The following is a 25,876-nucleotide window of genomic DNA, read 5'->3' on the forward strand; positions in this document are numbered from 1 at the left end:
TTCATTGCGAAAAACCTTACCTTCTTGTGTCTTCAGCTTGAGTGCACCATGTCGTGATGCAATAAAAAGTGTGGGTGTTAAGCCGTGCTCGGTGACAGCAGGAAACATAATTCGAAGCTGCTATTGAAGCACCTTATGCTGATCTTTACGACAACTTTGTAATGATAGTTCCTACTAACGAGACAGGCCTTTCTGTTCGTTTGCCGCTGAAAACAAAGGCGTGCCTTTTGCAAACTCACGATAATGTTTCTAACTCGATAGATTTTTTTTTGCGCTGAAACATAATTGCTGGTTTGCTGTCAATAAATATTGTTCCCCGTACTCACTCGTGAAGTATTTTCACTGGCGCCAGCTGCCAATGAATGCCTTTCGGTTCCATGTGTTCGGAAGGGTGCTTTAGTGTGCTGTCGCGCGTATCGACGCGCCTAAAGCAAGCGGGCGAAAGTAGCCCTGCACGTGTTCCGATATCTTTCGTCCACCTCGGTTAAAAAATAATTTACAGTGAAAGCTGTTATGAGATCACAACTCGGGCCTCGCCCAGCGCCGTATTTGTCCGCCACCGCCGCCAGTGTCCGTAGCCACATCACGTGAAATTAGCAAAAAAATATACCGGGTGTTCAAAATTAAGCTTTATGATTTTTTTAAAATTAGGCGCTCGAAGGCACGTGAGAACCACTTGTGCAAATAAGTTAAGCGGCCAGGGGGACAGAAAGTTAGATGATAATTATCGCTGTCAGCAGCCCAATTAACTAAAATTTAATAATTAACTTTTTACTGGCTGCGGTAAGTTGGCATGTTTATATTGGAAAAATGTAGGCAGTGGTGTTTGTACACAGTTTCAGTTGGAAGATTTTTTCTAGCACGCCTGTGTTCCGAGATATCCGGCTCCAAAGTTTAATTGTCTTTCGCACGATTACGCATGCAAGAGGGTGAGGGTCCGCGCAAAGCTCCTCCCTAAAGTGACGCATCTGTTGCGTGTGGTGTTTAGTGTGTGAAGAGGGTGGAAGCGTAGGCATAGGTGATAGCAATTACCCTTGCCCTCTTCGGCCGGCGAAATCAAAATGTGACAGCGCGGTGCGCCATGAGCCTTACGCATGATCCTGATGAACGCGATAACAGGAGACCATTTTTCGCGACGTTTTTTCGTGACTTTAGATCACACTGAGACATCTTCTTGTGAACGCGTTAGCAGGACCGTCCTGCACTAGGGTGCCTCCGGTTAGAGCACAGCGTCTCTGCATTGAAGGTCTACCAAGGAAATCCACGTGGAGTCCTTTCGAGCTAATATGGCTGCTTCTGGCGTGAGGTATTCTACCAAAGTAAAAGTAGACGTGGTGCTTGCAATGGCTGAAATGAATGGCAACGCTTCGTTAGCAATGGAGCTTTACGCGTCTCGCCACCCACACCGTCCCCTTCCAACAAGGCCCACTTTCACAAACCTGTTTCGACGCTTCTGCACAACAGGCTCTGTCCACCTTCCGAGACGGACCAGGAAGGCAATCGTCGATGAAGACTTTGAAATCGACGTTGTCGCGTGCGTAACCTCGATGCCAGAGCTCAGCATCCGACAGATTGCCGATCAGTGCGGTCGCAGCATCGGAACAGTCACAAATGTTTTAAGAAAGCACAAGTTCCATCCATATCACGTTTACCTTCATCAGGACCTAAATGAGGCGGACTTTGAAAGGCGAGTTGACTTCTGCAATTGGGGCCTCATCAAAACTGATCAAGAAAATGACTTTTTGCACAGAATAATTTGGACTGATGAAGCTCGGTTTTGCCGAAATGGAAGTGTTAATCTTCACAACGCCCATTATTGGGCACAAGAAAACCCACACTGGCTGAGGCAGCACAAGCATCAAGTTCGCTGGAGTGTGAATGTGTGGTGCGGCATACTCGGGGACAGGATCATCGGACCTCACTTTTTTGAGGACAACTTGAACGGAAAGATGTACACAGAAGAAATATTAGGTGTTGTCATTGATGATCTTGTCTGCAGTCTTTCCCTGAATGACCTGCGCCAAGTATGGTTTCAGCACGATGGAGCACCACCACATTTTTCTACCAGGGCGAAGAACTGGTTGGACAGACGTTTTCCACAACAGTGGATTGGGCGCGCAGGAGCGATGTTTTGGCCACCAAGATCACCTGACCTTTCTCCGCTCGACTTTTTCCTTTGGGGCTACGTTAAAGATCGAGTTTACGTAACAGAGCCCAGCGATGTTAATGACATGAAGGACAGGATAACATCTGCCTGTGCGAGTATTCCTGCAGAAGTACTGCGCCGAGTCATCGAGTCGACGCGACAGCGGTTCATGCTTTGCGTTGCTGCCGAAGGCAGGCATTTTGAACACTTTTTGGGGCATTGACGTCTTGAGAGGTGAAGAGTTTCGATGAGATTTGTGCATGACCGAAATATGCTTATGTAGCAGCAGGAAATATGCGTTAGCAAGGATAAAACTGTTTCAGTTATTATTGGTGGAGTTGTTGCTCTTGTTTCAATAAAAGTTACAGTACTCGGACATCAGCAGTCACGCTATTCGCGTAGCCCAGGCAACGACCACGCATGCTTCTCTAGTGATTATTACGCACGCGCACTGGCATCCAGATTCTCCGCTCGCACCATTATCTCGGCATGGTATCTGCCACTATCGTTAGAGGCTCTGCAGTTGCGTGTTACGACACTGGTTGCAAGCGTTCTTCGATTTTTGATTTCGCCGGCCGAAGAGGGCAAGGGTAATTGCTATCACCTATGCCTACGCTTCCACCCTCTTCACACACTAAACACCACACGCAACAGATGCGTCACTTTAGGGAGGAGCTTTGCGCGGACCCTCACCCTCTTGCATGCGTAATCGTGCGAAAGACAATTAAACTTTGGAGCCGGATATCTCGGAACACAGGCGTGCTAGAAAAAATCTTCCAACTGAAACTGTGTACAAACACCACTGCCTACATTTTTCCAATATAAACATGCCAACTTACCGCAGCCAGTAAAAAGTTAATTATTAAATTTTAGTTAATTGGGCTGCTGACAGCGATAATTATCATCTAACTTTCTGTCCCCCTGGCCGCTTAACTTATTTGCACAAGTGGTTCTCACGTGCCTTCGAGCGCCTAATTTTAAAAAAATCATAAAGCTTAATTTTGAACACCCGGTATACTACCGAAGACACAGTGGGGCTTGAACCCGGGTCGGCCGGGTTCCAGCCTATTATTCTGTCACTGAACCTGGCCGGTGCTTGGGACTTGTTGGCAAATTTGCCTTAGGCAGGCTTGACGTCGGGAAAGCAGTCGCATTATTACGACTTACCAAGCGTTTTAAAACAGCGAAAGAACAAGCAGTAGTCGCACAATGCGAATAGCGTAACGAGTGAGTCATCCGATGCTCCAACCCATTACAAAAGCTTGTTTTTGTTCAGCTAATAACTGTGGCGCATACCCACTTCAGACATAATTCCTCGTTGTCACCAGCCACTGCATGAATAATTGGCACAAAACTCCTTGAAGGTGTTTAGCGGATACCACGCTTCTCAGAAGATTGACGAAAAATAGCATAGCAAATGCTGGCCTACTACCCTAAAATTTTTATTTTAAATGCCGCAGCAGGAATTAAGCTAGTGTGCTTGCAGCAGTTACCCAATGAGTGTTTATAAAAGGCTCTGAAAGGCCACATTTCAAGCTTTCACTGTGACTTTGCTGTGCGTTCTGCGCAGGCCCGGCGTCTTTTTCCTGCCTAAAAAAAAAACTAAATTTCTTTTCCGCTTCCTGTTTACGCAGCGCCATTTCATGGGCGCCCTCACAGTTTCATGCGCTACCGCTGCTTGTCTTGCGTACGGCTGTCAAGGCTACAGTTTTCCTTCTCTAAATTGGTTCTTTGTTCTATGGGCTGACGCTCCAAAGAAGAAAATGAAGGTAGTCCGAGCGCTCGAGTTCTGCCAACCGAACGCGCCGCCACTTTTGAGAGCGCTCAAAAGCGGCGAACCGAATACGCAATTGATAACTACAAAGGGGATGTGCGCAACAAAGCAAACAGCCAAGAACACACTGAATATCCGCTTGCAATACCGAAACTCGTCTACTTACTACGCCGTTCGGAGAGGCGCTTATCACGGGGAAGAGGAACAGTCATCACGTGTCTGTCTCCAGGGGGGCTCCCGATTACGCTTATCGGCGGCCGGAGAAGCCAGTGTGTCGTGGGCAAGCTGCGGGGCGTCGCCATGAATTCCTTCTGCGGTTCGCCGCTTTGGGTGAGATTCAATGACTTTTTCAGTGCCCACCTTGCTTGCACGCCGAGTATTTTTTTCAAACAAACGGCCTTTTTTGTCGTTGATGGGAGTGCCACGGGGGCGTAAATAGAAACGGGCTTCTCCGGCAACTTGCGTGCGACACGTATTGCGTGATAAATGTGTGCCTTCTAGCTTCGAAAGTGCTACGAGTGCTTGAAACAGACAACGGTCTGTATCACTACGTATACTGACGGGCGTGCTTGTAAGTGCGCCGCACCCTACTTCGCCTGTTCCACGGATGGCGACATGTTTCGTCGCTTCCGTACTTGCATTTATCGCCCATAAACCGGCTTCTAGTTTGTGTAGGAACATTAGAACCTACCTATCGGACAGCGAAGTCTGCGCAATGAGAATTTCAACTCACTATTTGTAAAATTGCTTGGTACGCCTTATTTCATTCAAAAGCGGTGGTCACTGCTGATATACTCGCCAGAGTGGAGGAACTGTTCTTCACAGCACTGCGCCACTTCGTATTTTGCAGTTGCGTAAGTGCAGCCAAATCACTTCGGGCAACAGGCATGTTCCCATAGCAGCTATTTGATAAAGTACAGATCCTATTTCATTCCTTACTTCTCTAAAAACTTATATCACGCTTCAAAATAAAACTTGAAATTTGGAGTGCGCCTTCATGAGTAGAACGCGATGGCGTATAATCTGGCCCCGTACGCGTCGCCTTGTCAATTTTAGTTCGGCTCTCGACCAAGGAAGCGATTGACTGTGCGCTTTCGACTGTAGTTACTACAACTACGCCCTAATTATTCTGCGAGTCAGCCAAGCGCTCACTCCGTAAGGCAACGCGGGAACCTATACGCAACGTCGCCTTTTCTTGATACTTTTGCAGATGTCTGAGCGTAATGTGATTGGTGGGAATACCCTCTTGTTGCGTACGTGTTTGATGCGTGGTGCAATTTCACGCTTCTGAAACGCAATATTACATGCGCTAAAGTGCACCTACTGCATGACGTTTTCCGAACCAGTTGCAAGCACTGGCGCGGCTCTGGGGTATAGCTTTGTACGTAGGCGTCGATTTTCTCTCGAACTGAAGTAATCTGGATTTTCCGCCCACAGACAACAATGATTCTGCACTCAAGACCAACGACACCACATTTTTTTTTAGATTCCAGTTCTTTAATGCGGATGCACTGGAAAGGTTACGCTCGGGGTGAGCGACTGCTGGTCAGATTTCGTAAACAATTTAGGACGTACAATCGGAATGTGTCGTGCGGGAGTAAATTTGCAAGCACATTGCGCGAGCAGATAATGCACTTGGAAACGTCCAGTTTTAAGTGATGCTCCACGTGCAGGGCCGTTCACCGCGAGGGAGGTGTAGCCTGACCCTATGAGGCTCTTGAAGCTCAATGTTTGACTTGCGATATGACATCTTGTTTCTTATATCAATGCAGCAATTTTTCAGGAATGACGTTGGCGTTCAGAGACTACCCAATTTACAAGTTCGAAGTAGATGCAAGAAAATAGCCTTTCGTGTGCAGCACTATGAAGCACGGTTCAAGGAAACGTAGTGGTTTAATCACACTTACTTGGTGCGTTGTTTGGCTCCTCAACACCTTGGCACGTGAAATAGACCGTGAATCGGATGGTGCGTTGCTTAGTAAACTAATTCCCTTACTGAGGGAACGGGGTTAAAAGAAATTTAGTCATTGCAGATCAATATTTTAAGGTCGCAAAACTAAAAAAAATCAAATAAAATTAACAAATGAAAAAAATTCAAAAACTGTAACGAAGACAACCAATTAAGCTCGTAAAAAGTTACATACAGCATTGAAAACACTCCCGGGAAGTAAACCGGATATGGTTACATGAAAAGAAACAATCACCGGAAGGTGACAAAGCTTTCACAGGGGTTGTTCCAGTAGTCTTTTACTATGCATTTTAAACCTTCGGCACGTCCAAAAGAAGTGCTCCAGAGATTCGACCTCATTACAGTGAAGGCATAAAGGTGACTAGGCTAGACGCGACCTGTGATGGTAAAAAATCAGGGGGGGTGGGCGGCAGCGTAACCTTGTAATTTCTGTCATTTTTCTACATCTACGTTACCTGCACTTTGATAACAGCTTGAGGTGTAGAAATTTTAATAAAAACAAAATATTATCGAAGTTATTGGCCTTGGTACGCTTTTCAAATCGTACTGCTGCAATTTACGCCGGAGCACGACGACACACAAAACAAGGCCATCATCGGACGACTTTGTTGAATCATTCGCATGCTCACTGAGTGCTGAACCTTTATGATTTAGCCCTGACACGAGTCGAACATGTCTGGGAATTATTGAATAGAATGTCTCCAAGGCACGTGATAAATTAGGTGTGCTTAGGAAGGATGTGGTTGGTTGGTTTTTCCTCAGAATTCTGGCGCAACCCACTACGGGGGGTCAGCCATGAAACGGACGATGCCCCATTTGTGAGATCGAATTGTTTTAACAGCCGCGTTATTTAGATAAGGATGTTTAAACAATGAACCAATTAGTAAACGATAAATGCGAAATAAAATGAAGTTAATAAAAAACGAGCAAGCTAATATGGTATGGAATAATGTGAATTTACGCCTCAGCTTAACATTTTATTCGTTTTGTTGCCTTTAGAAAATCGCATACGGCCTCGCAAACGTTCCTATGGCTAAATCCCTTTTCAGTTGCTCCAAAGGAAAGGGCCACTGGAAGGGATAAATTTAAAGCCAACCTACCGAGAGGTCCTTCTAGCAGTCTCTTCCTTTGATTTGTATATAACCTTCATGTTGAGAGGAAATGAAAGGATTCACTCTCGTTATAGTAGAGGCTATAGGGTAGACTGTGCTAGAGCAGACCTGTAAAAACTCAGAAAATGGGGCTTGGCATTGTAGTCTTGTAATTGATATATTTACCATTCTTGTAGCGCATCATCGATTTTTCCAGGGATACTTAAGATAATAAAAATCAGATGTTGCCAAGCGAGATTTTCCAAAATGATCTGATATGACAAATTTTTCAAAGCGTGCCACGGTGATAAATGCTAGCGTCGGCAATATAGAAATTAATAGATAAATATGTGAGGGCCACTGCGGGTGCGTCTGCATATTCATTGAAGGTTATACCTTTATGCCCTGGTATCCACACCAGGCAAATGAGTCGTAAATGTCTAAGGACAATGGCGTAAAATACTTTTAAAGCATTGGGTTTATTAGGCACAGTTAATGAACTACACACAGACAGTAAGTCTGAAAGAATAGCATCTGTTAATGATTGAGGCAATTTCCGTAATGCTACAAGAATTGCAAGCAATTCCGCTCGATAAATGAGTGTAAAATCATTTAAACGATTTAAAAAAGACCAATCCAACTCTGAAGATGCAATTCCAACTCCTGCCTTCGCAAACTGAAGCATCAGTTGCTATCACAATCTTTGTATAATCTTGCCAGGTGGTCTTTCAAATTGGCATTAAAGAATCTACTGGGAAGATTTTAGCAATTATCAGGAAATATATTGTCGAATTTTATTTTCATTCCTTGAATAGGTGTTATTAATACCAGTACCTCACGAAGGTTAACTTGAAATGCTTCCAAGAGCTTCTGTACGACGATGACTTGTGGACGCTCTAATCTAGGCGACTGTTAATTAAAAAAAGGACGTAGGCTCATTAATTAAAACATATTGCGACCTCCTCTGTGGGGATGCATATATTTTTAGGAACGTACGAACTGCTAGTATTTGGAACCTAGCACGAAGAGAAGGCAAGCGCGCTTCCTTATATGAAATATTAAGTGCGACAAACTTAAAGAGCCAAAGACAGAAACCAGTAGTACCCGTGGTACCAATGGTCTTATTTCGTAGGTGGGTGCACCAGAAAACAAGACGCAGCCAAACTCCAATATTGAGCAAATATACATACAATATATGATCACCAGCACATCACGACGTGAACCAGAACGTATATTGCTGAATCTGCGAAGCATCGCAAGTGCCCGTGCTCCTTTAGCCGCCATATTTTTTATATGCGGACACCAATTGAGGTTGTCAGTATTAGCCACTCCTAAATATTTATTCGATTTCACCTGTGGGATTAAGTCCTGTCTGTAAAGTACGGAAATCTGCACTAGAACACTTATCGGAAAAACTACGATTGCACTTTTTCTGATGTTTAATGATAGATTAATGTCGTCGGACCATGTGTCCAGAGCGTTCATACAAACATGTAGCATCTGATATAATGTACGTATATATGTAGCTGTAGCAAAAATGTGATGTCGTCAGCGTATACATACACCTGTACATCATGTTATACTGGAATTGCGCACAAATATATCAAATATTTAATTAGTACAATATTAAATAACGGTGACAGTACCGAACCTTGGGGTACACCTCTAGTTTGTTTATACTTTGAAGACAAGATGCCAGACTGAGAGCCATAAAATTCTATATCTTTTAGAAAGGATTCAACCTCTGCCACGAAGTAATTTGGTAAACCAACGTGCGTTAGCGAATTTGTTAGTTTAATGTGTTCCACACTGTAATAAGCTTTTGCAATATCTAAAGTTACTAAGGCGGAAAGCTGTTTCTCAGAACGAGGTAGTTGTATCCTGTTTTCCAAATCAACATGGGCACACCAAATGGAGCAGCCACGCCTGAATCCAATTCGGCATGGGCTTAAAATTGCGTTTTCGTCCAACCAGTTGTCTATCCTAATGTGTAGAATTTTTTCGATTAGTTTTACCAGATTAGATGTGAGTGAAATAGGTGTAATGGTACGCAAAGTAAACTCAGCTACATTTTTCTTTAAAGTAAGTTATTTTCGTGATTCTCTACTCAGGCGGAATCCACAGATGTCACGGTCTAATGGAGTGGTTAACTATTGAAAGTAAATCCTGAGGGGATACGTTATGAATTATTTTTATTACCGATGCAGTTATTTCATCAGGACAGGGAGCAGAATTGGGCAATATTTTCACTGCTTGTGCTATTTCCGAGGCTGTAACCTCCTCAAAGTCATCGATGTTAACAGGGCATGGCGAGTGGTAAAAGTAAGCAGCCATGAAGCGGCTTTGCAGCTTTTGAACAGTATATTCCAGAAAAGTAGGCAACTTACTTGACGTTGAGACTATGAATTTGAGGTTTGTTGGAGTTGGTATTACTTTTTTGGCTGTAAGGAAGTTGAAAAGTGATTTCCTGTGGCCAGGTTTTGAAAAGAACTCCGAACGTTGGCTACCATAGTTATCCTGCGCAGCCGAAACAGTTCGCTCAAAAACTGCAGCCACGTATTTATAATCGCTCCAGCACTAGGGCACTGATTATAAAGCAGTTTTCGCCACGCCGCTTTTCTTAGCCTGTAATGACTTGAAGAATCAGTTTCACCAATGATTCAAAGGACGTTGTTTAGAGACCAAAACTGTGAATTTAGCTTTATTTAAAGATTTTTAAAAATTTAAAGATTGTTTTATAACATCCCTAAAGTTGATAACATTTCGCTCTTTATTTACCTCGGTTCGTTTTTGCAAAGCCACACGCAAGGTCTAATCAAATGTATTGAAATTGATGCTAGAAGTGGACTGCGTGATTGTTGAAGTCGTGGGACATACGAGGTGAAACAATATAGGAAATCGGTCACTATTTGTACCCGAGTTCAAAGTAGACAATGTAGAAATATAGAGGCTAGGACTACAGAAAATCAGATCAATCGCAAAATGAGACTGATTGCACACAAAGAGGAGGGGGGGGGAGGTTACGCTGATTAATGCATGGTAAATAATTTGTAGCAACAAAATCCCACAAACGCTTTCCACCCATATCTGTTCTGAATCCCTAGGACGTGTGACAAAAATTGAAGTCTTCTACAGTAAATATGTCTTTACTGCAAGACGAAATTACGGTATCTAAAACACTAGAACTTTGAACACCTGACGGAAAATAAGCGTTTACTTATAAAAAAGGAAGGTGTCCCAGAAGAGAGATAACTGATCTTACAAATTTCACTTTCTACATGAATTATTTTGACCTGTAACGTTTACGCGACGCGCAATTTTCGAATAGATTGGCACTGCTGAACCACCACCTCGAGAGGGGTGGCCTAAGCGAAATGTTCGGGAGCTTTTAAGATGAAAGATATTCTCTTTAGAGAGCCAAGTTTCTTGCAACATTATAGCGTCTGGGTAATGCTGATTACAAAGGCAAAATAAATCAGTAGTTGTGGAAAAATGTTGCCGGCAATTCGACTGCAAGTTTGTTAATCCACCTATTTTCAGGATATACCAGCAGCATTTACTGCCTTCTGCAATGAGCTATCTTTCAAGAAATCCTCTTTTGGTGCTATTTCTTTCCGATACTTTTTTTACTTTTCACTTCAGGACTTACTGGAGATCCATGTTCTCGTGGTGACACCCGCCGTTTTATTATTGTTTTTAGAATTTCATTTGCGAGTCCTGCGAACCTGAATCAGAGCTCCAATCCCAATATTCAGCGGGGATTATTTTACGGCTGCAGTCAGATGGACCAGCTCTTGATAGATATAACTCAACAGGTGTTGCTATGGTGTGGCTTGGTTTAAAAGGCCCTGTTTCCAGAGATCCTGTATTGACCTCTTTAGCTGACGAAAGCATAGAGGCTGCAGGTGGATGATTGACATTCATAAGGACTTGAGTGATTTGTGCATTTACTATTTGAGCAAATGACTCCATCAACATCACAAAGAGGTTCCCCAATAGCTTTGTCATTGTTTTCTTATTGGTGGAGGCTATCACTTCTGAGAGTGACGAGTCCGTGACATGGTTATTACGGATCTCAGCAACTGCGTACCCATGAGAGTGCTCTGTCATGGCACTTCAAGCTTCGCGTCTTGCACAATGTTTTTGGTCCACTTTTTCCATAATCTGAATCGGCTAAGCTTCCGCAGGGCTTGTGCCATCATCAGATGGGTGAGGACCACCACAGAGACAGCAACACTTTTCCTGAGCTGTGCATTTTTTTATAGTTGTGTTGTCCTGCACACATTTGACACCGCTCCACTGATCGACAACCTTTTATGCTATGACCAAAACGCCAGCATTTATGGCACTGCGGTGGACGAAGAGATAGCGCTTCGACCCAATGTATCAGTGGCCACGCTTTGGTTTTTTTGGTCTAGTAGTTCCAGCAAAGGTAACTATTACCGACTCTGTCGGGATCTTATTTCTGTCAGCGCTACGTGAACAGCGAAAGACTGCAACCGCGCCTGCTGCAGAAAACATCTTTAGAATTTCGGGTGGAGACAGGCTCAAGTCCACCCCGCAAACTAAACATTTTCCACTGGCCAAGTGAGGAGGAACAAAAGAGCTCACTGGGAGAGAGGCAAACGATGTGCATTTTAGCAGATCTGGTACGCAGGCCTGATCTCAGGAACAGCACGGAATACCTTCACGACCAAACTTTCGCACCTCGGTGATGAGTTGGAACTGTTCAGTCACCTTTCTTAGCTCCTCCTGGATGATTTTTGTTTTTCATGTGAATAGAAGCCTCACTTGTTGGGACCAGAGCCACCGCAACGCTGCTGAGACCACTGTGCAAGAAAAGATCAATGGGTAAATTATCATTAGTGAAGGATGCCGACCAGGAAGAGTTTGCCTGGCCGAGAGACGCGACAGACATTAGTCAGCTGAGCTCAAATCAGCATCGCCCGCAATAGCCGCACACACCAGGAGGATGCAACCAGACGCTAAAGACAGCCAAACAAGAACTCGAAGAGGCACCCACGGCACGGACAGCGTCGAGATGACCACCGTCCGCGAAAGGTCAGGGTTCTTCGAAACGGCTCGATTCGGGACCGCTAATCCTTTATCAGCGCACCAAGCATCGGGTTCTTCTCGATCAGACTGCGACCTCCGTACGTGACGGAGTGCCGCAGATGGCACGGAACGTCCAGCTCAGACTCGACTGCAGCCATCTTCTTCACAAATGGTTGCATCAGTCGCTATCACAATGTGTGTTTCTGGATTGACCAAATGATCGTCCAAAATTTCTTTAGATATTCATATGGTAATTCTTAGTGTTATGGGAATATATATCATCAAAATCAATCCTAATTGCTTCTACCGTACTGAGTACAAAAACATCCCAGAGGTAAACTTTTAATGGGTCCTAGAGTTTCTGTGATTGATATGTGGGGTTTAACGTTCCAAAACTACCATTTGAATATGAGAGACGCTGTAGTGGAGAGCTCCGAAAATTTTGACCACCTGTTCTTTAACGTGCACCCAAGTCTGAGCACACGGGCCTACAGCATTTTCGCCTCCATCGAAAGTGCAGCCACGACTCGAACCCGCGCGTCAGCTGCCAAGTACGTTGGCCACTCCTGAGGTTTCTGTGTGAAAATGACTACGGGACAACGTAGACTAGACCATTGATCGTAAAAAATAGAGGCCTGCTGGTTAATAAAAAGTTATTGTGACCTCCCTGTGGGGAGGTCACATATATTTAAAATATATATATATATATATATATATATATATATATATATATATATATATATATATATATATATATATATACGCTCATTATATATAATGAGCATATATTTTAAAGAATGTGTATATTGTCAAAACATGAAATCATTTCGCAAGAAAAGGCAGGTTAGATTATTCACACAGGATATTGTCCGCAACACTTTTAGATAGCATCGTCATATTCGTAACAGTTTTTGTTCTAACAAAATCATTGATAGAACTTTATCAGCTGGTGCGCTGGAAAACAATACACGATAAAATTGTTATATTGGTCTAATGCTTTTCGCAACAAATCATGATGAGCACTTCTCTGGGCAAATAAGTATGTATATTGCTGAGCCTACGCAGCATCCCCACTGCGCGTGTCCCTTTAACTGCAATGCTTGCGATGTGGGGACTACATTAGTTTTTCGGTGTATATTGTTATTCCTAAATATTTGACTCAACCTGAGATATGGCGCCTTGTCGATAAATCAATTAAATTTACGCTGGGACATTTTGTGCGAAAACTGCAATTGTGCTCTTGTTATTATTGACTGATAAGTGAACACCCTTCTGACACTTATCCAGGCTATTCATATATGTTTGCGGAATTCGGTAAAGTGTGAGCCCGAAGAAAAGTCTGCCACTAGCGTTTCACTGACCCATGAACGTGTTATCCAATTAGAACGTGGTTTTCATATTGTAAATTTTTACACGTTGTGGCATTTCACACTTAATGTAGACGGTGTTAAGATTAAATAATTAATTAATTTTTTTATTTCTTGCCCCCTGGGCTAAAAGCTGTAATCGGAGGGCCCAGCACACCAATTACATTGCAAACAAGTGACAGATGAAAAGTTTTTCAACTCGTATAAGTAGGCTAAACACATCTACACAAACGTATTAATACGCGTGCAAAGTGTGACAGGCACATGATTTTTTTAAAAACACTGATGATTCACAAACAGTACTAGCCGAATGCTGAAAAGTTATTTCCATGAAATAAATGTAAGACTACAAATAGAAAGAACTGATAGCATAAACTAGACCCACAATTTTGAAAGCAAACAGCTTCAATTTACAGCGATTGAGGAGTTGCACTTTTGCCTGTAGATAGTTTTGCCCTGTTTGAAAGCCGGCGAATGAAAACTGCCGTTAGGCAGCACTTCAACGGGTGAGGTACAACAAACTTTTGATAGCTCCAATATGTGTAAAATGCGTCTCCAGTAAGTGTCAAAGGTGTTGAAAATAAAAGACGAATATGGGCTTCGCACTGCGCGCCTAATATCATCATTAGTGTTGAGTGTGGGATTAAACGCAGAAGGCACGCATGCCGTCTGTCTCTGCCTTTTACGATGGCATCCGAGATGTTCCGATATCTTCGTGGACATCGCGAGAACCTAGAAGATGACGCAGCGAGAAGTGTGTCACTCAGGCAGTGTAAATGAAGGGCAGGTGAAAGTAGTGAAGTAGACCACATGTACTCATTCCCAACATCCATGCAAACCGCTTTGACTCAGCACAAAATGCGGGATCAAACTTTTCGAATTCTGAGTGGGCCTCCTGGGCGCTCAACTGAGCCCATCTCAGTGCGTAATGCCAGGTTTTTGGTGTGCGTTTTCTTCGAAGGCCTGTGCCTTGCATTTGCCGTCGTCGAAGCTCGCTAAGCCACGGCGCGCTAAGCCACGCAAGCGCGCTAAGCCACGGCAACACGCTCCCGGCAGATGGCACCACACACTCACTCTCTAGAGTAACTGTATGAGCAACGCCTCCTCTAGAAAGATGCCTGCAGCATGAGAAGAAAAACTGCCACACCCTTTCCATCCTTTATTTTAAAATGTTCTCGGTCGCTATCGTCACTTGTGGCGGACAGTGCAACAACGCAACTTTTTGCATAGCCTCCGAAATAGTGATGCACAGTTGCAGATCTCGAACAACTCTCGACTGACGCACCCCTATGGGCCACAGATAAAAGACGCTTAGCGGGTGCCGCCCGCCGCCGTTATGATGGATGGATGGATGGATGGATGGATGGATGGATGGATGGATGGAAATGGCCGTACACTTTAGATCGGGCGGTGGCTAGCGCCACCAAGCCGTAATACCCAATGAATTAAAAACTAGATTAATTTTTTTTCTTTAAAAAGTGAGTTTGAGGATTCGTACTTTGCAGTGAAGTTTAATTTTTACTCGTGCCTTGACTTTAGCCACCAATATGATAACCTTCTTCTAGTTAAGTCTACCCGCTTAGTCTATTTTGCCCTCCTGGTCCCTAAACCCCAGTGCTTTGAAAAACTCTGCGCCATCACCCTGAACTATAGGGTGAAGCCCTTTACAGAACAATATCAAGTGTTCGGCAGTTTCTTCTTCCTCTCCACACGCACTGCATACTGTGTCTACTCCTTCGTATTCGGCCCGATATGTCTTGGTTCGCAGTACTCCCGTCCTGGCCTCAAACAGTAGAGAACTACCCCGAGTATTATCATAAATCCTTTCCTTGGCAATTTCCTGCTTAAAAGTTCAATAGATCTCTCGTGCGGACTTCTTAATCGTGCCCTTTCTCCACATGCCAGTCTCCGTTTCCTTCACTTTCTTCTTAACAGATAGTTCTTTTTGGTTTGGCCACCTGCTGTTTTCTAAGTATTTTTTTACCCCGCCGCGGTGGTCTAGTGGCTAAGGTACTCGGCTGCTGACCCGCATGTCGCGGGTTCAAATCCCGGCTGCGGCGGCTGCATTTCCGATGGAGGCGGAAATGTCGTAGGCCCGTGTGCTCAGATTTGGGTGCACGTTAAAGAACCCCAGGTGGTCGAAATTTCCGGAGCCCTCCACTACGGCGTCTCTCATAATCATAGCGTGGTTTTGGGACGTTAAACCCCACAAATCAATCAATTTTCTAAGTATTTACCTGTCAATTTCCTGGTTCGCTCCCTCCATTTTGTATCGACATGCTTCATGTACAAGTAGCTGAAAACCTTCCTAGCTCAACGCTTCTCCCCATTTCTCTCAATCGCTTCTCAAACTTTATCTTTCTGCTAGCTTCCCTGCCCTCAAATGATGTCCATCCCATATCACCTTGTACTCCCTAATTTGGTGTATTCCCGTGAGCTCCTAAAGCAAGCCTACCTATACCACGTTGCTTAATTTCTAATCTTGCTTGAACTTCTGATCTCATGCACAAGACCGCATTGCCGAACGTCAGCCCAGGAACCATGACCCCTTTGCATATTCCTCTCACATCATACCTATTGTAATTCCACAGTGCCCTCGCCCCGCCGCGGTGGTCTAGTGGCTAAGGTACTCGGCTGCTGACCCGCAGGTCGCGGGTTCAAATCCCGGCTGCGGCGGCTGCATTTCCGATGGAGGCGGAAATGTCGTAGGCCCGTGTGCTCAGATTTGGGTGCACGTTAAAGAACCCCAGGTGGTCAAAATTTCCGGAGCCCTCCACTACGGCGTCTCTCATAATCATATGGTGGTTTTGGGACGTTAAACCCCACAAATCAATCAAATCAATCCACAGTGCCCTATTTTTCATCACTGCTGCATTCCTGTTACCTTTAGTCGTCACGTATATTTCGTGTTCCCTCAGGTACTCGGTCCCATTGCTTCCCCGCAGGGGCGCCTGCGCAAGTAGGCGTTTGGTGTGTAGCGACACCACGGACCCGAGCTAACGGGGGAGTTTCTACTCCCTCCCACGCCTAGCCGTGCGTGGCTTTGCCGTGTTCGGGGAAAAGGGGATCCTGGGGGTTGAGCCGACGCTGGGCGATTGGACCTTTAAGGCCCCCCGGTAGAGGCAACACACCCCTTTGGCCCCGGCTTCACGTAGACAGCACCTCTGGGCTGACCCACCCAGGGGAAATCGGCAGTCGCCTTTTCCTATCTCTCTCTCCCTATATCTTCGTCTTTTGTTCTCACTTTACATCTTTCCTGTCTTCTCCTCACTTCATTTTACTTCCAATTTTTCCTGGCGCAAGGGTTAACCTTGTGTGGCTATCCAAACTAGGGTAAACCATATTGGGTTATAGTAACTGCGTACTGCTGGCGTTGCGCAGACATGCCCACATGCTCTGCCACGTCCCCTCGTTGGACTCCGTGGTGGGTGGTAGGCGCCGTTACCGAAAAATACACTTTTTCTCATGGAATCCCCGACCCCCTCTTTAACTGATCGTGCTTCGAAAAGGGTACGCACCGACGCAACTTTCCTACTTTGGCCCAAAAACAGAGAAACTTTCCCAAAATACCATGTCCTCCACTGCGAACAATCATCTACAAAAGCTAGAGCAATCTCACCCTTCCTTGTAGCCAAGTGCTTGAGAGAGACCATTGGAACCGGTTATAAGGCCACGAAGATGGCAAGTGGTGATCTGCTTCTCGAATTAAAAGACAAAGAACAGTACAATAAACTCTCGCACCTTGTAGCCTTTGGTAACATCCCCGTCTCTGTGAGCGCACATCGTACCATGAATACAGTGAAGGGCGTGGTATCGGACGAAGATTTGATGACACTGAGTGAAGAAGAGCTTCTTGATGGATGGAAGGACCAAGGTGTGATACATGTCCAGCGCATCAAGATCAGACGTAACAATGAAATAGCAACAAAGCACTTGATACTCACCTTCAATTCAACCACTTTACCTGAGACTCTCGAAACTGGCTATGTAAAGCTCCATGTCCGACCTTTCATTCCAAACCCGAGGCGTTGTTTCAAATGCCAGCGATTTGGTCATGCATCCCAGAGCTGCCGAGGACAGCTGATCTGTGCTAAGTGTGGCACAACCGGCCACAGTGCTGATGAATGTAGTCATGACGAGATCCTCTGTGCAAACTGCGAAGGTAGCCACCCCGCATACTCCAGAGCGTGCCCAGCCCGGAAAAGAGAAAAAGAAATAATAACTATAAAAGTTAAGGAAAATATCACATTCAGGGAAGCAAGACAACGAGTCTCGTTATCATTAGCACTAAAAACACCTTTTGCCGAAATGGTGCAACGAGGGGCGGCACCACAAAGGCTCTTGGCAGTTGCCCGGACCGCGCCTAGCGTGCCGAGCCCAATGCCACAAGCCCCTGCGGCGGGAGCAGCCAGCGCTGCCCTGCCCACATACAGCCTGTCCACACCAGTGACCTCTACAAGCTCTGGCAGCAGCCAGGGCAATCACGAGGCCAAGGGGGCTCCATCAACCCCCAGCTCGGTGGGGACAAAGACTTCGTCGATCGAGGCGAAGTCTAAGCGACGCACAGATCGCTCTTTAGAGCGGGTGTCCAGTGCCTCGCAAGAGACTATGGACACCAGTTCAAGCCAAACGGCGCAGGAAGCGCCGAAGGAGCGGCGAGCTTCGCTCGACCGCCCCAAAAAGGACAGAACGCCGATTACAGGGCCTGACAAAGGCCCTGTAAAATGAGTTAATCCCCGTCTTCTTTGCACATAGCACTTTTTCCCATTTTTTCCACTATGGACAAAATCATACAGTGGAACGTAAGGGGAATACTTAGAAATTTAGATGACGTCCAAGAACTTCTGTGTAAGTTTAACGCGAAAGTGCTATGTGTGCAAGAAACGCACTTAACTCCTAAGCACAAGGACTTCCTACGGCGATATATTATTTTCTGAAAAGACCGGGAGGATGCTGTCGTACCATCTGGCGGTGTGGCCATTATAGCTGATCGAAGTATAGCATGCCAGCACTTGAAGCTCCAAATGGCCCTTGAGGCAGTGGCCATTCGAGCTGTACTTTTTAATAAACACATTACCATATGTTCTGTGTACATACCACCGCATCAACAGCTACACAGACGTGATCTAGAATCATTAATAGATGAACTCCCAGAGCCGTTTCTGGTTCTAGGTGATTTTAATGCACACAATGTCCTGTGGGGCGATGCTCACTGTGATGCGCGAGGACGTCTCATTGAGCAGCTCCTTTTCTGTTCTAGTTTATGTCTTTTAAATATGAAGGAGCCTATGTATTTTAGCCTTGCAAACAACACATACTCCTCCATAGATCTTAGCATTTCATCATCGTCCCTTTTACCTGTTTTTAAGTGGAACGTTTTTAAAAACCCCTATGGGAGTGATCACTTCCCAATCATCCTGAGTGCGCCGAACAAAGATCAACTACCCCCGCAGGTTCCTCGATGGAAGATTGACTCGGCTGATTGGGAAGGGTATAGAACTCTTACACACATGACATGGACTGAGCTGTCTGCCCTGACCATAGATGATGCTGTCACGTATTTTACAGCTTTTATACTTGATGCCGCATCTGAATGTATTGCAAAAACGAGTGGCATGTGTTCTAAACGGCGAGTCCCATGGTGGAACGACGCATGCAGGAAAGCACGGACCACTCAGAACAAAGCATGGGCGTTGCTTCGCGATTCCCCTACAGCAGAAAACCTGGAAAATTTCAAGCGGGTCAAATCGTAGGCAAGGAGAACGTGCCGACAAGCTAGACGAGAGAGCTGGACAAAGTTTATATCGAGTATCAACTCGTACACAGACGAGGGAAAAGTGTGGAATAAGATAAACAAAATTAAGGGCCAACAAACGTATTCTCTTCCACTAGTTAATAGCCTTGGGGAAAGCTTGGAGGATCAAGCCAACTTTCTTGGCACACATTTCGAACACATATCGAGCTCCTCACACTACTCCGAATCCTTCCAGAATTACAAGGCACGAATAGAAAAACAAAAGTTAGAAAGAAAATCCCCAAGAAATGAGGCATATAATGCACCATCTTGCTTAGCAGAACTGCGAACAGCACTCAGCTGCTGTAATACATCTAGCCCAGGTTCTGACAACGTAATGTACGCGATGCTGAAGGAACTACCTTCCGAAACTAAAGAAACCCTCCTCTCTCTTTATAATCGCATATGGTTTTCGGGTGTGATCCCCTCCTCCTGGATGGAGGCTGTTATAATTTCAATTTTGAAGCAGGGAAAAGATCCCTCTATTGTATCAAGTTACAGACCTATAGCGTTAACAAGCTGCCTCTTCAAGCTATTTGAAAAAATGATTAATTGCCGCTTACTCCACTACTTAGAAACAAACAAATTGCTCGACCCATACCAATGTGGGTTTCGAGAGGGTAGATCCACCACCGACCATCTGGTGCGTATCGAGGCACAGATCCGAGACGCTTTCGCCCACAAACAATACTTCCTCTCTGTGTTTCTCGATATCGAGAAGGCCTACGACACAACATGGCGTTTCGGCATATTAAGAGACTTGTCTCACCTGGGTGTACGCGGTAGAATGCTTTCTATAATCGAGAGTTACTTGTCCAATCGGAAATTCCGTGTCCGTGTGGGCAGTATTCTCTCCCAAACATTTGTGCAAGAAACGGGAGTACCGCAAGGTGGTGTACTTAGTTGTACAATTTTTATTATCAAAATGAATTCTTTGCACCTGTCCATCCCCCGCAACATGTTTTATTCCACATATGTAGATGACGTCCAGATTGGCTTTAAGTCATGCAACCTAGCAATGTGTGAGCGGCAGGTTCAGTTAGGTTTAAACAAGGTGTCCAAATGGGCAGAGGAAAACGGATTCCGGCAGAACCCAGAAAAAAGCACCTGTGTCTTGTTCTCCCGAAAGAGAGGCGTGCACTCAGAACCTGACATTGAACTGAACGGTCAACGTCTGTCTGTCAATGCGGAGCATAAATTTTTAGGCTTAATCTTGGACAACAAGTTGACTTTCGTACAGCACATCAAGTATTTAAAAACAAAATGTTTAAAAGCCATGAATGTTATAAAAGTGTTGTCACGTACTACGTGGGGTAGTGACAGGCGATGTCTCATGAACCTGTATAGAAGCCTCATTCGCACCCGCTTAGATTATGGGGCCATTGTTTATCACTCTGCGACTCAAAGTGCGTTGAAGATGCTGGACCCCGTGCACCATTTGGGCATCCGCCTTTCTACGGGTGCTTTTCGTACCAGCCCCGTAGAAAGCCTTTACGTTGAGTCAAATGAGTGGTCGCTTCATCTGCAGAGAAGTTACATGTCCTTTGTTTATTTTCTTAAGGTGAAAGCAGACAAGAATCACCCCTCATACTCTACCATTATTGATTTGTCGAGCTCCATTCTGTTTCAAAACAGGCCTTCGATGAGGCGGCCCTTCTCAGTTCGCCTGAAGGGCCTAGCTGAGGACACTGGAGTGTCACTTGAACACAATTTAATGGCTCCTGTAGCATACCCGCCACCGTCGCAGTGGCAGACTATAGATTGTGATGTGTCTTTTCTAGAAGTTACTAAACATGCGCCTATTTCCCATATTCGAACATACTTCCTGGAACTTCAACACAAATACACACGTCCTGAGTTCTTTACAGATGCCTCCAAGTCCAACTCCTCTGTGTCCTACGCTGTCGTTGGCCCTCCCTTTTCGGATGCTGGCCCTCTACATCCAGGCACAAGTATTTTCACAGCGGAAGCCTACGCGATACTTGTGGCAGCTAAGCACATCAAAGAACTACAAATACAAAAAGCAGTAATTTATACAGACTCCCTCAGTGTTGTAACGGCTCTGCACAGTCTTAAAAAACAAAAAAAACCCTGTCCTCGTCTCACTTTACTCTATTTTATGCACACTCTACACACTCAACCAACGTGTTGTAGTGTGCTGGGTGCCAGGACACCGAGAGATTCAAGGCAACGTGATGGCGGATCAGCTTGCTGCATCCGCCCACAAAATCAGTGCCACTACACCCACATCGATCCCGCCCCTTGATCTTAAGCTGTCTCTCAAACGAAAGCTCAGGGACTACTGGCAGAGAAAGTGGGATAGACACACACAAAACAGGCTACACGTTATCAAGCCACACCTTTGCCATTGGCCACCAGTATCAAAATCGCGTCTAACAGAGGTAACACTAACAAGACTCAGGATAGGACACACATACACGACACACACACATCTTTTGTCCGGTGGCGATCCACCATTGTGTGATAAATGTGGTGAGACATTAACAGTTCTTCACGTTTTAATCCAATGTAAACAATTAGACACTCTAAGAAGACAACACTTTCCATTACCCTACCTACAACATATACCATTACACCCCGCAATGTTTGTCGGTAGGGAAGCACTTTTCACCCATAAATCATTGCTAGCTTTTTTAAGAGATGTCGGTTTTTATCATGTAATATACCCAGGCATTGTGTAGCGTGACCTCTCAGAAGAGGTTGCTGCTGCAGTGACTATATTTAAAAGCACTTGCCTCGCAGCCCTTGGACACAAGGGCGCTGATGAGGCACTTGTGCTAGCGCCAAATATTTTTACATGCTTTTATTATCAAAACCCTTGTCATCCTTTTTACTATGCATATCACGCCACTGCCATGATCTTAATACTTATGTTTTTACCCGCATTATCGCGAGGAATTTTAAGGCCCCTATACAGCCACGCAACATATCATTGTCCGCATCTCTACTCATCGAAATGGCGCTCTTTGGCCATCAATTGGCCCTTGCGCCACAAAGCACCACAGATCATCAAAGTGAGAGAAAAAAATATTTTGCTTTAGCATACCGCTATAATCTTCCTTTACATCCGATTATGTTCCTCGGCGAAGAGCCGCTTTTCGATGCAAAATCTGTTTTAAGCTTTTTAAAGGATGTAGTGTTGAATGTTTTTAGCCCAACATTGAATGTTTTTAGCCAAACAGGTAAATAGCGCATCCTCTGTTCAGGGGATACCGCTGTGATAGCAGCTTTTAATGAGCCCAGGCCTCCATGTTCTTCTTTTAAGGGTTCTGTCGAGGCACTGGTGCTCCATGCCAAGTTTTTATTTCACATACATATCACTTTTAAACCATTTTATGTCTCCATAGCACACATCATTTGTCATTGCCATAATCTTACTATATATATTTTTTACGCACCTACAGCGACTGTTTTTTAGGCCCATTTACAGCCACATCATATCTGTTTTATCTACACTGCACATCGTACAATTCATTATCATCGTTCTGGCGCTCTTTGGCCACATCTGGCCCTTGCGCCAATAAACTCCACTAATCATCATCATCATCGGTCCCATTGCTTATCCATACGCCCAGATATTTGTATTTATCTGTTATCTCTAGCGTGACTTCCTGTATTCTAAGCTCACTACCTTCGTTGTCATTGAAAATCATGACTGCTGATTTTTCCTTACTGAATCTAAAATCTAACCTATCTCCCTCATTACTGCAGATGTCCATCAATCTCTGCAAATCTTCCTTGTTGTTGGCCATTCGCACTATATCACCTGCGTGCATTAATGCTGGTAGTGCCTGATCAATGTTTTCCTTGTTTGACTAGAGAGGTTGAAGCCCAGTCCACTTCCCTCTAATTTGGCCTCTAATCCTTGTAGGTACATCATGAATAATAAGGTTGACAGGGGACACCCCTGCCTAAGCCCCCGTTTTACCTCTGCAGGCTTGGATACCTGTTTTTCCCACTTTATAACTACCTTGTTACCTTTGTAGATACCCTTTAAAAGATTAGTGACTACATGTTCCACGCCTAGTGTGTCCAATATTCCCCACAATTCCTCTTGAACCACGCTATCGTACGCTCCCTTGATATCCAAAAATGCTAGCCACAGGGGCCTGTGTTCCTTTTCTGCTATTTCGATGCACTGCGTCAGTGAGAACAGATTGTCTTCCAACCTCCTGTGTTTCCGAAACCCATTCTGCAGTTCCCCCTGCACCCCCTCATCCTCTATCCATGCCTGCAGTTTTTCCTTTATAAGCTGCATCGCCAGCCTGTAGACCATTGATGTCACTGTTATAGGACGGTAGTTTATGTCAGCTTTGTCCCCCTTTCATTTAGAGATCATGTTCATCCTGCTAAGTTTCCATCTATCGGGAAGTTCTCCATCGATTATTATTTTGCTCACTGCCTCTCTCAAAGCCTGCTTAGATTTCGGACCTAATGTCTTAATCAGCATATTTGGAATGCCATCTGGGCCTGTTGATGTACTACTAGGAACTCTTTTCTCAGCCCTTTCCCACTCTCGTTGTGAAAATGGAGCCATTGCACCACTTGACTCGTCCTTGTCTATTGTGCTGCATAAAGTACTTCTTTGTTGAAGTTTCTCTGTCACCCTTGTTCTTATATATTCAATAGCTTCGTCCCCTTCTAGCCTAGCACCTTGGGCTGTAGTTATAAAACTCTGCTCTAGGCTCGTCTCATTTCTTAGGGAGTTTAGATGGTTCTGAAATTGCGCAGCTGCCTTTCTATCTTTTTTATGTACTTCTGCCAGCCACTGAGCTCACTTTCTTCTAATCTTTTCATTGATCAGAAGGGATGCATCCTTTCTACAGCTTAGAAAGGTTTCCCATTTTCTTTCAACATCATCTGTCGGTTCACCCCTCTGTTTAGCATGTCTGTGTTCCCTAGAGGCTTCCTGACGTTTTGCTATGGCTCCTTTAACTTCCTCATCCCACCAACTTTGGGTTTGTGTCTTCTTTTCCGGGTTGACTTGTCACGCGTCTTAGCAAGCTCCAGCTCAAACAGTCTAATTAGATTCGTCTATGTCCACACTGTTTTATTATCCTCCGTGATTACTTTCTCAATTTGTTTAGTGGCTATTTCATTTGCGTTTCTGGATAAAAAGTTTCCTGTAGTTGCTCATCTTGTCTCTTTCCCACTTTCACTGCTCTTCCAAAACTGAGCTTTATACTTTTGTGATCACTACCCAGATTTCTGGAGCCACATTCATCTATGTGCTTTCCCCTGAGCTTATCATACATCTTATGTGACATCAGTGCATAATCTATCGTCGACTGCAGCCTTCCTACATCCCATGTTATTTGCCCTTCACACTTCTCGGTACTGTTGCAAATGATCAAATCAAGCCTTTCACACATATCCATTATCATTTTGCCTGTCGGGTCGGTATACCCATCTATATCTTCTATGTGCGCATTCATGTCTCCTAGTATAATTATCTCGCACTCTCTTCCTAACTCCTGAATATCCTTTGATATACACTCTACCATTGCCTGGTTTTCCTCTCTGACCTTTGCTGCCGTCCACAAGTACACGAAACCAAGGAGTGTCATTTGACCTGCCACTTTCCCTTTTAGCCATAAATGTTCCTTGCACTGCTGCTTGACTCTTTGCCAGTCTGTACTTTTATGAATAAATGCCCCAATACCAACCCCCTTTCTGCTGCCTTCTGTTCTATTACAATATTTTCACGCGTAGTCCGGATTGTTCAGAGGTTGTTCCATGTCCCTGAGAGGTGTTTCTACAAAACCGTATACCTTCGGCCTCTCTTCCCTTAGCTGTTCTTCTCTCTTTCCACTTCAGCCTGTTCCTACCACCCTGCATGTTAATATACCCTATGTCTTAATTGGCTCGGCGCTCGTGGCTACGTCTATTTATGCCCTGGACTCTACCTATTTTAAATATATGTGCCACTTTGGAATCGTATCTGTCCATATCACCTGTCGAAGAGTCTCCCTGGTTGTTTTCCTCGTTTCTAGCTATCCTGCATCCCAAAGGGCTCGCTTGCCCCCCAAAAAAGCTACTGCGCGTCCTGCAAGTCGCCAACCCACCTCATGACCTAGCCGCCCATCGAAGTGAATTCTGTCTCGTTGAAAACCCCCCAACCTATGCACGTCTCTGTTTATTTCCACCACCTCAAAGCTTTTCTCTCGACTCATCCGCCATATCTCTTTGCATTGACAACCGCTCTTTGCAGGTTGCTATCACGCACCGGTACCTCCGGTATCGTGCATATCACTACCTGTACCTTAGGAGAAGTGGCGCGCATGTCATCGACGCTTTTCGCCAGTGTGGTTGCTAGTCCTGCTGTATCTTCATTTAAGATATCGTTTAAACCGCCTGAAATTATCACGAGGTTTCGTCTATCAGCTGTAGTTTTGGGTTTTGCGCTCGCTCGCCTCATGATTGCTTCAAGCTTGCGTCCTGGGAACGCCCCTACTGCAACCCTCTTGTCACCTCTTACCCTCTCTTTGATGGCTTCTGTGCATCGATTTAGATTCGAGTTCCCGGCTATTATCACATGCTGTGACTTTTCATCTGGAGCGTCCTGCACCTGGGGGCTACTTGCACCTGTCACGCCGGCTGCTTTGTCCCCTCTCAGCCCCACCACTACCTCGCTGAAGCTGGGCTTTGCGACAATTGAA

General features: G+C 44.9%; 1 protein-coding gene across 4 annotated transcripts in view; it reads left to right on the plus strand.

The window, feature by feature from the left end:
• Positions 1-4,093: 4,093 nt before the first annotated feature.
• The window catches only part of LOC119166718 (ATP-binding cassette sub-family C member 3), a 308,522-nt gene continuing 286,739 nt past the window's right edge, over positions 4,094-25,876 (plus strand). For 3 of the 4 annotated variants that reach the window (XM_075882442.1, XM_075882441.1, XM_075882440.1), the window contains exon 1: positions 4,096-4,250. In XM_075882442.1, coding sequence (XP_075738557.1) covers positions 4,221-4,250 — 30 coding nt within the window. In that variant the 5' untranslated portion in view covers positions 4,096-4,220. Of the gene's footprint in view, positions 4,251-25,876 lie in introns of all 4 variants that reach the window. The other variant, XM_075882443.1, reaches the window with a different exon arrangement.

This window comes from Rhipicephalus microplus, unplaced genomic scaffold (genome assembly GCF_043290135.1).
Source record: "Rhipicephalus microplus isolate Deutch F79 unplaced genomic scaffold, USDA_Rmic scaffold_12, whole genome shotgun sequence".
Lineage (NCBI taxonomy): Eukaryota > Metazoa > Arthropoda > Arachnida > Ixodida > Ixodidae > Rhipicephalus > Rhipicephalus microplus.